Genomic DNA, 11,153 nt, shown 5'->3' with positions numbered 1-11,153 from the left:
TGCTAGTGACGGTGCTTCAGTGATGGTTGGGGAACACAATTCGCTGTGGACAAGAATAGCTGCTGTCGCTCCTCATTGCATCAAGATGACGTGTATTTGCCATTCGTTGTCCCTTTGTGTTCAGCATGCATTTGAGAAACTTCCGTCGAGTGTAGGATTTCTTCTGACAGAAATTCCAAAATGGTTTTCAAAGAGCGCTATTAGAAGAGAAGCATACAAGACGCTCTACGAAGTGATGAATCCAGATGATGTGCAAGATGCACCGTTTGAGAAGTACTCAACTACGAGGTGGCTTGTGAGAGGAAAAGTTATATTTCGCATTCTCACAAATTAGTTTGAGCTGCAAGCTTACTTCCGAACAGCACAACCAGAGACGACGCAGGCAGCAAGATTAAGGCTCGTATTGTTCTGGACATGCTCAATGATCCAGTCCTATATCTTTATTTCCATTTCGTTTCTCCTCTGGTCACAGAATTCGACAGGGTGAATGCCTTCTTCCAGGCAACTGATGGTGATCCAGAAGAAATGTTCACGGAACTAAATGTACACCATAAAAGTTTATATGGTAGAGTTTTCAACCACCAAGGAAAATATCTAGCCATTTATGAAGTTGACTTTGGTGGAAAGTTCTTGTCAGAAGCAAAGAAATACATTTCTTCCGAACAAGACAAACGACGTGCTGAAGCTGAAGTTTCTGAAGTGAAAAATAGGTGTCTAGAATTTCTTGTGGAAGCTGTAAATCAAGTAGAGAAACGTTTACCAGCTGTCCGGAATATCTTTAAAGGTTTAAGCGCCCTGCATCCAAGCAAAGTTCTTGATGTAACAACGAGAGCCGATTTTGAGCAACTGCCGCTTCCTAATCTACGAAAGGATCAAGATTATGCAATTGAGGAGCAGTACAGGAAGATCGTCCACCGAAATTGGAAAGAGGAACAAATTTTAACGGCATCATACCTGATACAGCAGTTGCATTTTGGTCAAAGATAGTTCAGTTCCAAACTTCTCTTGGGGTCAAACCATTCAAGGAATTGGCAACTTACGCCTTAAGCTGCCTGACAAATCCTGTAAGCAATGCAGTGGTTGAAAGAACCTTTTCCTTGGTGACATCAGTGAAGACCAAACAACGCAATAGGATGAGCTTAGAACTGCTAAATGCCATTATTCGTATTCGTTCCAGCCTACACTTTGCCGGGAACTGCTGCATTAACTTTAAGGTAACTAAGCGAATGCTTGAGCTGTTTGCCACTAAACACATGTATGAATGTGAATAGAATAAACATTATAAGAACTATGCATAAATATTTATATAAATCTGTATATATGGAGCAGTAAAATGACAACTATGCACGTCGAGATCTTATAGAAAGACAGATAAAATAGTTTATTCACTTTGTATTTTGACATGGCCTTTTAAGCTTGTAATGCTTATCAAGAAATTTTGGACGTGTAGTTCATTTTTCTCTTCATTTCGTCAACAAGCACCTTATATTTTTGCAACAGCGAATAAATTTTCAGTCTTACGTTCTGTATTCACCTCTACCCATATGTCCTTTGATGTGAACATTAGGCGTTGGCATCGCTAGATTTGCAATGTATGGTATATATTTATGATAAATCCATATAGACTATAAGAAGCAATTAGAAAAACTTATTAAAACCGCATGCTATAAACAGTGCGGGCTCAGAAAACAAGTTTGGCCTCTTTTGTTGCCGTTTGGCCACTTTTCAAACCATATTTGGCTACAAACGAGCGCTGGAGCCTAACAATCCTGTCTACGAAGGCTTTTAACAATATTTCTCAATCATCAATGTAAATCTAATGTCAATATATTGTCAGTGTTAAGGTATTTAAAGCATTTAGAAACTATAAACGTTCCAATCTGATATGTTTCTTGCATTTTGCTCGAATTGATTGTAAGTTATAATGTTGTGAAACATTAACTATTCAATTTTATGACTGATGCACTCGCATCAGTTGCACCAGCCTGGATCCGCCTCTGTTTGCAAGGCTATCTTTTTGTGTAGGGTGATTCTACCATTGATAGGTCTGTGTATTACTGTTAATGACAGCAACATCAGCATGTTGTAGACATGATTGCAGATGAAACATTTTGGCTTCCTTGAGGCCTATTTATAAAGATGCATAATTCAGTGTAAGACCTCTGAAAATCGTTTCAAATTCATTTTCATTATATTATATTCACATTGAGTGTTTTTTTTTCAATGACGACTTAACATTCATAGAATAAAAACCTTCTTTGCCATCTCGAAAACTTCCTTGTAGATGGTGGATGGGCTCTAGTTTTATTGTTTGTCTCTATAGAGTCATGTAGCACATTTTGTGTATAATTTTATGCTTTGGAAGCAATTTATTTTCCCTGATATGCAAATATGTTGAGTAGATATGATGTGAACATAGCCCTACTGAAAGGGATTACCTTATCTCAAACGTTTTCATGGTTTATGAAATAAAAATATCATAATCCAACTATTGTGGTAACCTTATCAATTTGATATGGAAACCCTAACCCTCAGGGTTACCCTAGCACACATGTAAATGCTACATATAAAGCAATTTCACGTTGGGTAACTTGCTTGCTAATGTAACCCTTCTGGTAGGGTTACCCTACCTACATGGGCCCAGTGTGCGTATTAGTTCAGAAAAAACGATGTGCGATTTTTTTTTGACTAAAGTGTTTCTTTAGAGGCATAATCAAATCGATATTACATTTATTATTATATAGTGCTAATTGCTAAATTAATATTTTTAAACGTGAACAAATTCATATGATTCACGACAGTGTTTTTCGTGTATCGTTTGAATAGAAGTTTTTTGCATGTCGTTTGAAAAAGTGATGTGCAATTGTTTGCATTGTAGTTAAAACGATGTGCAAATTGCACCGCTAATTCGCACACTGCATGGGCCTAACAATCACTATATTTTATCATGAATCATACTGTAAACATTTGCCCATAAGCCTTGAACTTATATAATTTGTATGCCTTCTTTCTTGGGCTTATATAGGTGGGTCTTGTTTATGTGGAGTGAATGCTTAAATTATATTGTATGGTAGTCATCAGCACAGTATACACAACACAGTCTTTATTAACAATAGTATGAAAATTCAACTGAAAAAACATTAAAACATAGTAAAAGTATGCGTAAACAGTTTACAACTACATTAATTCTTATCCTGTAATAAATTTATGCTTGTGGGCTTTTCTGTGGACCGAGTTGAAAACTAAACTAAGCTCCAATTGCAGTAGTTACAAACAGTTAGTAAAAGATAAAAATTCATTCAAAACTAAAGCATTTTGGTTGAAAAGAGAAGAATTTCTGTTCACTATTATTTAAGAATTACACAAAATTACTTTCCTCTACAGCTAACTGTCTTTTCCTAAAGTTCATTTTGCTAAAGCAATGTCAATCCTTATATATAAACAATGTTTCTTTTGTAGTTTGTGTATCGTCTTTATTAGCATAGTTAAATGATTTAAATTTCAAGTTTATTCTGTTAAGAACATTAGGAAAGTTAGCCTGCAAATTTGGTTGTGCTATGTAAATTTCAGATCATTGTCATTGTTCATTTTTTTGAAATCTATTGTTTTTACAGCTAGTGAACTCATGAATAATTTGCATGGCAGAACTAAAGATATGTCACTGGTCACATATGATAATTGTAATGTGAGATGTAAATGTATCCAATGATTCACAATCTTTAGGGATTAGTATTTATGTTCATCTTATGCTTTCCCAATCAAGTCAAGAAAGAAAAATGTTTACCATGTTTCCACAAACTGAGGAGACCTTTTAGAGAACTTGAGAGTTGATCAGTGTAAAGCAAGTTTTGCACCTGCTTGAGCGTTCTCACAAAGATCTCCGAGGCTTGCATAAGATTTTCAAGGTTTGTGTTTTAATTTTCCACAAAGTGCATTAATGAATGTTTTGCAAAATCTCTTTGATTGATTGAGGTTGAGCTACAATCAATTTACACAGGCTAATGCAAACTCAGCCTTTGACCAATCAGCGCACATGTTTTACTGTTTTTATTTTATAAAGCAAATTAAAACACAAAAAATTTATTGCAATGATAAAGATATTTCTGTGGTAGAATTAATGGAACATATTGCTACGCAAAATATTGCCTATTTACGAGTAGAAATTACTATTTATTTTGATGCACCATGTTTAGTTCTGTGCACCGGAGATGGGCTGCAGCGTCGGCTATTTTTACCGGTTCAGAATTGACTAGCCGAAGCTGAAAAACCAGAATTTTCACAGCACTAACCATGTTAACTCATGATTTTATTTTCAAAGATTATAAGCATTAAAATTCATGGTTTAATTTTTTAGTGAAAATGGTAAAGACAAATTTAGTATTTTCGACTGTTACATTGATCACATTTCTTGGTCTTGCCAAAGGTATTTAAATTCAAATAACCATTACTTTTTTACTTGATTTTTGATGTATTTTTAGTTGTTGTAGTAGTAATATTTAATTAGTTTACTTTTTTATTCACAATTTTTGAATAGAACCTTAATTAAGAAAATCAATTACTTTTGTTATGTTAGTAGAAGATGTGTTTTTTCCTTAAACTATCTTTTTATCAGTCATAGATATCAGCTAAATTTTAATTTCAGGAACAATAACATCTCCACCTGATGGTCAAAGATTAGTATTTTTACCTGGATCTTCTCACAATATAACTTGGACATTAAATGTTACTGGAAACATTCGTTTATGGCAGTGGAGTTTAACACCTCGTGGTTCATCTCCCCCTCAACAAATTGCATATATATATTCTGATAGTGACATACCCGAATATTCAGCATCACCTTTGACATTTGAAGTTTTTAAACCTGGAACTTTGTGGCTGAAGAATGTAAATCAAAGTTACAATGGTGAATTTACATTTAGAATTACAACTAATCGTACTACTCCATCAAAAGTAAATGTTTATATTGCTGGTAAGTTTTAATTATTTCAATCTTTCTTGTATTGTATGCATTGTTCTGAGTATTTAATGGGGGAAACTTGGCCTAAAAAATTTTGCCGAAGAAACGTTTATAACTGTTATTGTGTCGTTCCAAACTTTCTTTTTCGGAGTTGGACCTTTAGGACATTTGACAATGCTTCTGCAGCTCATACAATTGTAACAATAAGTGGCAATAATGGAGACCTAAAATATGAACATCAGTCCTTAAGTCATTTGGTTTAAATGTTGAAGTTTTTAAACCTGCAACTCTGATGTTAAAGAATGTTACTCAAAGTTACATTGGTGTTTATAAATTTACCTAACTCCCGATCCTATTGACTCATTTGTAAACGTGTGTATTGCAAGTAAGTTGTATTTATTTTAAACTTAGCAGCGGGGTTATCCAAGCCTTTCATGTAATCTAAGTAGCTGTAGCATTGGGCGTAATTATACGATATATGACCGCGGTCTGGAATCCTATAGCTAAATACTTGAGCCGTTGAGCGAAGACAAATGCGAAGACTTTTTTTGTTTTGTTTTAATTTAAAAAGGAAATTATAGGGTATCTTTTGATTTGAATATTATATGTTAAAGTGTTTGTATCACAGATTTTACTACATTTCAGTATAGGACAAAAATTAGTTATTGATACGACTTTCGACCTTTTGATACCACTTTCGACTTTTGTGGTATAAAATTTGATATCAATTGATCAACTGGTAATATCACTATTATGTCTCGCCGAACAAAGAACAGTCTATCCACGCTTACAGATGTTGATGTTAAAAGCTTGATTCTGAATCTGCCCAAAACAGATGAAACCAAAGAAAAAGATATTCCACCAGAAAGATCTGCCAAAGATAACGGAAACAAGACGAAAGAAAATGAATCGTGCACCGAACCTAATGATAAAGAACCAAAATTTCGCGTGCGCGTTGTAAATTTCGAGACATTTGTTTTAACGTTACCCAGCACAGACAAAATTGTTTCAGAAAAGTTAGACATAGACGATAATGCAAGTAAACTCGACCAAATCCTCACTCGTCTACGTATTTTAGAAGAAAAATCGAAAAACGATGATATCGAAAAAGCCGTCCTTCAAGTCGACAACGCGAAAATGGCAGCCGAGATTGACCATTTGAAATTTTCTATTAGCATGCTAAGAGAAGACTACTATCGAATCTTGTCTCTCCTTGATAACAATCAAAATGCCTGGATAGATGTCAATCGTAAGAATCAACACAAGACCAATCAACAAAAACCAACAATTAATCCTCTTCCTTTAGTAAATAGATTTGGAAATCTCCACGATAAATCCCACAAAGAAAGTCACGTAGCTCCGACAGTTAGCACACAGTCAATGGAAGTATGCCTCACTAAGTCAACTCAGTCCCAATTGAATGCTTACCGCTGTAAGTAGAAAGAAAAGTTTTTAAAATTATGAATTGGCAATCCTGATGAAGACAAAGGGCAAACTGACAAAAAAATTCAATCTCAACGGAATGCCTACCGCAATAAGCAGAAGAAAAGTTCATAAAATCAAAAATTGACACTCCTAATGACGACCAAGATATAACTGACCAAAAAACCCATAATTATTCAACTGCATCAACTCTTATCATTGGTGACTCAATGTTGAAACATATAGATCCAAAAAAGATCTCCTGGGCAGCGAGATGGAAATCTTCCTGCCACTCCTTCAGTGGTGCAAAAGTAAAGGACATCCAGCAAAAAGTCCTGGAGATCCCCCAGAATAAATATGGTACTATTATTATTCATGCTGGTACTAATGATTTTGTCAATAGTAGTGCTGATGAAGTTGCCACAGGTTTAGAAACCTTGATTGTAAGTTCGAAGAAGTTAGCAGGTAAAGTGGGAATTTCAAGTGTTGTAAAAAGATTTGATGGAAGGTTTCCTTAAATAAAATGGCTTTTTATAATTCTCTCATCTACAAATTATGCTCTAAACATAATGTTTCTTTTATAAATAACGAAGATATTGGCAAAAATCACTTAAATGGCTCCAATCTCCACTTGAACAAATTGGGAGACCAATTTTTTGGTAGTGCTATTTATCGCCACCTTACTCTCCTAATGATTTCTTTTTGCATTTTGAAAAATTAATCAAACAATTTGACGATCAAAATAAAGAATTATATATTCTTCGTGATCTTAACTGCGACATGCTTAAACATGAACCTGTTACACCAACAAAGAAAATTATATCTCTATATGAATTGTATCAACTCTCTCAACTCATTAATTGTCCACGCGAGTAACACAGTCAACCTCCACTCTAATTAACCATATAATAACTAATAGCCCAGACAATATTTCCCATTCTGGCGTCATACATAATGGAATTTCTGATCATAACTTGATATTTGCGGTTAGGAAAATTAACTTCTCAAAAAAAAAACAAAATGAGAATACATTTGAAATTAGAAACATGAAAAATTTCAATAGTGAAAAATTTATTGAAGATTTAACTTATCAGCATTTGGAGCACATATTTTATTTTGCTGATAATCCCAACGACATGTGGAATTTATGGAAAACGCTATTTAATGAAGTACTTAATAAACATGCTCCTATACAACATAAGAAAATCAAATCCAAAAATGTACCTTGGGTTACAAGGTACATTAAACAACTTATTATTGACAGAAACGCATTCAAGAGAAAAGCCATCATAAACAAGAATGAAACTGATTGGAATATGTTTAAGCAACTAAGGGATAAAGTTAACAACATAGAAGTGAGAAAAGCTAAACAAAATTATTATGCAAGGACAATTGCTGGTCTAAAGAACAAACCAAAAGAGACTTGGAAAACAATCAACCATCTATTGGGCAGTCAAAATAGACGGGGCAATGTCAATTAGTTAAGTATAGATGGCATCAATCTGACAAACTCCGAGGATATTGCTGAGGGTTTCAATATATATTTTTCAAAAATTGGGTCTGAATTGACTGAAAAACTTGACTCATTAAATTGTAACTTTCAAGAGTTTATAAAAAATCCCAAATCGGAATTTTCAAATTTTCAACCTGTAACCAAAAGTAAACTATCAAATGTTATGTAGTCTCTCCTATAAAAAATTTCACGAAATTTCACTTACTACGTGACTCCCAATTTGGCTTCCGAAAGCATCATTCAACAGCTACAGCCTTACTAGATTGTACCAATAGCTGGTATATAAATATTGACAAGAATTATTCAACCTTGTTGTGTTCATTGACTTAAAAAAGGCTTTCGACACTGTTGATCGTGAAATTTTACTAAATAAATTTAAACTGTATGGCATAAACGTAAATGCTTTATCTTTTTTGACATCTTACTTGACAAACCGCACTCAGATATGTCAAATTAATGGAGCTGTTTCATCTAAACAGTTGGTCAAGTGCGGTGTACATCTAGTTTCTTTATTTGTAAGCACTTTTGTAAAATTGAATTGCAAACTCAACGGCCATTTTTATAGTAAACAAAGAAAGCAGGATGACTAATTTTCTGTTCTTTAAAAGTTCAGAGTTTCCTCCACTTTATCATAAAGGGCATTACTTGTGCATGGTTTATAAAGTAATGTAGATATATATAAGCAGTTTGCCGAACGTATTTATTGGTGGGTTACAACCATCCCCCTGGGAGTAAGAGAAGAATGGAATGCTCGCCATGTTGGATGAAATTTACATTGTAAATAAGGAAAGTCCTTTGTTAAAATTATCCAGCATGGCGACTGTGAGGTAGCTTTCAATCCAAGAATTTACAAAATCACAGAGGCAGACTGGCCTATTAAGACACCCGGAAGTTTCCCGGTGATCCACGCATTCATATGCTCTTTTGCGTTGGCCCTTTTTCCGGAAAATAGTAAATAAAACACTGGCAAGCCTATTAAAGTACAACAGGGTAAAGATAGTATTGCTACAATGACAAAATGCAAAAGCATCTACGTGTATTAGTAAACTTCCCAATTTCTATTGACATTCAGCTTTTGAGTAGTCTACGCTTTTTAAAATTTCTTACAACTTGTTAGCCTAAAAGCTTTTTTGTTACTTCTAGCATAGTATTTTACGTAAAAACATTTTGTTCAATGGTGCAAGCAAGTGATATGGACTAGCCTAGTGCTGGGAACATCATGCAGTTCTCAAAGAACAAAATCCTCAAAATCTTATTTTTCGTTTTATTAGTTATGTAGTTCATTTGAGTTCTCGCCTTAACTTGGTATAGCCAAGTAGCTGTCAATAACTTATACTCGATATAGCAGCACATGCACTTCAGCCTCTCCCCCTACAAATGGCTACTTGCTACAAACAAGTACCCCTTTCTGAGTTTTCCTGGTAAGTCATGAACAGGTCAGTCTACCCCTGCAACACCACAGTATTTGGGTTAGAATTGTAGATAAAAATAGACCAGGGGGTGCAGCGTATATCGTTTGTAGGAACTAAAAAATATTCAAACGATGTGCAACCGTAAATGGTTAACGACATAGCGTGTGCCGGTGTTTTTTCCATAATTCCATATGCCTTCAGTCCCTGCTTCATGCTAGTGTTTTAAAATTTAGCGGTTGTTTGGGCTGTCATGTGGCCCATGTTATTGGTGGATTATAAAAGTATGAATTAATTGTGTATTAGCAACTCAGATAAGGAGAGCAGTCAAATGAAATTTTGCGATAATAGGGAGCTTTAGCAAAGACTACGAGTACGACTACGAGTACCATTTACGTCATTTTGGCGCGTAAACATTGTTGCGACAACAAAAACACGTAGCCGTCATCAATCTGAGTACGATGTTTTGTAAAAAATTCGTAGTCGCGACTACGATGTCTTTTTAAGCAAAGAAAGTAGGTATATTTCTTCATTCTGTAAGAAATTAGTTTACAGTACTATTTTCAAATCAAGTTTGACATACACAGCACATACAAGAATAAATTTTATTCTTTACAGATCCAACATTCCTCTTCCGAGTTTTACCCTGTCTCACTGACACTTACAAATAAATACCCTATTGTTTCTATCATGACTATTATTATGATTCTGTCTTTAATTTCAGTTAAACCAACAGTATCGATTGACTGTTCATCTCCTCTGTTTGTGAGTGAAAGTGATGGTGTGTCATGTGTATGTAAAGGTGAAAGAGGTAACCCTCCTGCTAATGTCACATGGTTTGATAAAGATAACAACATAATTGGTGATGTTGGAGTTGTAAGTGCGACTTTAGTAATCCCTGATGTTAAAGTGAATGATAATGGAAGTTACAGATGTAAAGCACAAAGTTATGATGATCCAGGTTTCAGAGATGAAAAATCCATTGAAATACAAGTAAAACGTAAGTTTTGCAGATATATATTTTATCATCTTGTTACTACAGATGTTTGAAAACTTCGTCTTCAACTTTGTTATTATTGACGTGTGGTAAAATATCATGACTTTGTGTTATACACTTATTGTATGCTCGTAAGGGAAATAGTGAGTTTAGTTTTCCAAGAGTCTCAATACATTGCATGCCATTCGAGGGAAAACAAAGCTCAGTATTTCTCACGCAAGTATACATTAAGTGTTTTGTTATATATAGGAATAAAATTCATAGATTTTCACAGCTTTTCAATGAAATCAACGTCTCTTTCGGTCGGCGATTTGTCTGTCGAGATTTTGTTGTAAAATGCTATAAGGTCGAAATGCTTTTTTATGATATTAAAATCAGCACGCAACAATTTTTCACTTGTTTCCCTGACGAGAAACATTGCGTTTATTTTATATCATGTGACTACGAATAAACCAATCAAATTTGACATACACAGCACATACAACAATAAATTTTATTCTTTACAGATCCAACATTCCTCTTCCGAGTTTTACCCCTGTCTCACTGACACTTACAAATAAATACCCTATTGTTTTTATCATGACTATTATTATGATTCTGTCTTTAATTTCAGTGAAACCAAATGTGACAATTAACAATTGTTCAACTCATGTGGTTGTGAATGAAAGTGACAGTGTGTCGTGTGTATGTAGAGGTGAAGGAGGTAACCCTCCTGCTAAAGTCACATGGTTTGATAAAGATAACAACATAATTGGTGATGTTGGAGTTGAAAGTGCGACTTTAGTAATCACTGGTGCCTCACCAAATGATCGTGGAAATTACACATGTAAAGCTGAAAGTTTTAATGATCCACTT

The 11,153-nt window shown here is 34.5% G+C and overlaps 1 protein-coding gene across 3 annotated transcripts in view; it reads left to right on the top strand.

Moving 5' to 3' along the window:
- Positions 1-11,153, top strand: part of LOC124451683 (immunoglobulin superfamily member 10-like) — a 69,679-nt gene that overhangs the window by 7,195 nt on the left and 51,331 nt on the right. For all 3 annotated transcript variants that reach the window (XR_006950617.1, XR_006950616.1, XM_047002288.1), the window contains exons 2-4: positions 4,355-4,423; positions 4,643-4,969; positions 10,026-10,301. Coding sequence is in view for 1 of the 3 variants with exons in the window: in XM_047002288.1 (XP_046858244.1) it covers positions 4,355-4,423; positions 4,643-4,969; positions 10,026-10,301 (672 nt within the window). In the remaining 2 variants the exon portion in view is untranslated. The remainder of the gene's footprint in view (positions 1-4,354; positions 4,424-4,642; positions 4,970-10,025; positions 10,302-11,153) is intronic.

Source organism: Xenia sp. Carnegie-2017, unplaced genomic scaffold (assembly GCF_021976095.1).
Source record: "Xenia sp. Carnegie-2017 unplaced genomic scaffold, XeniaSp_v1 HiC_scaffold_24, whole genome shotgun sequence".
Classification (NCBI taxonomy): domain Eukaryota; kingdom Metazoa; phylum Cnidaria; class Anthozoa; order Malacalcyonacea; family Xeniidae; genus Xenia; species Xenia sp. Carnegie-2017.
Note: the sequence above shows the minus strand (reverse complement) of the source record. Positions and strands in the feature narration are given on the sequence as shown.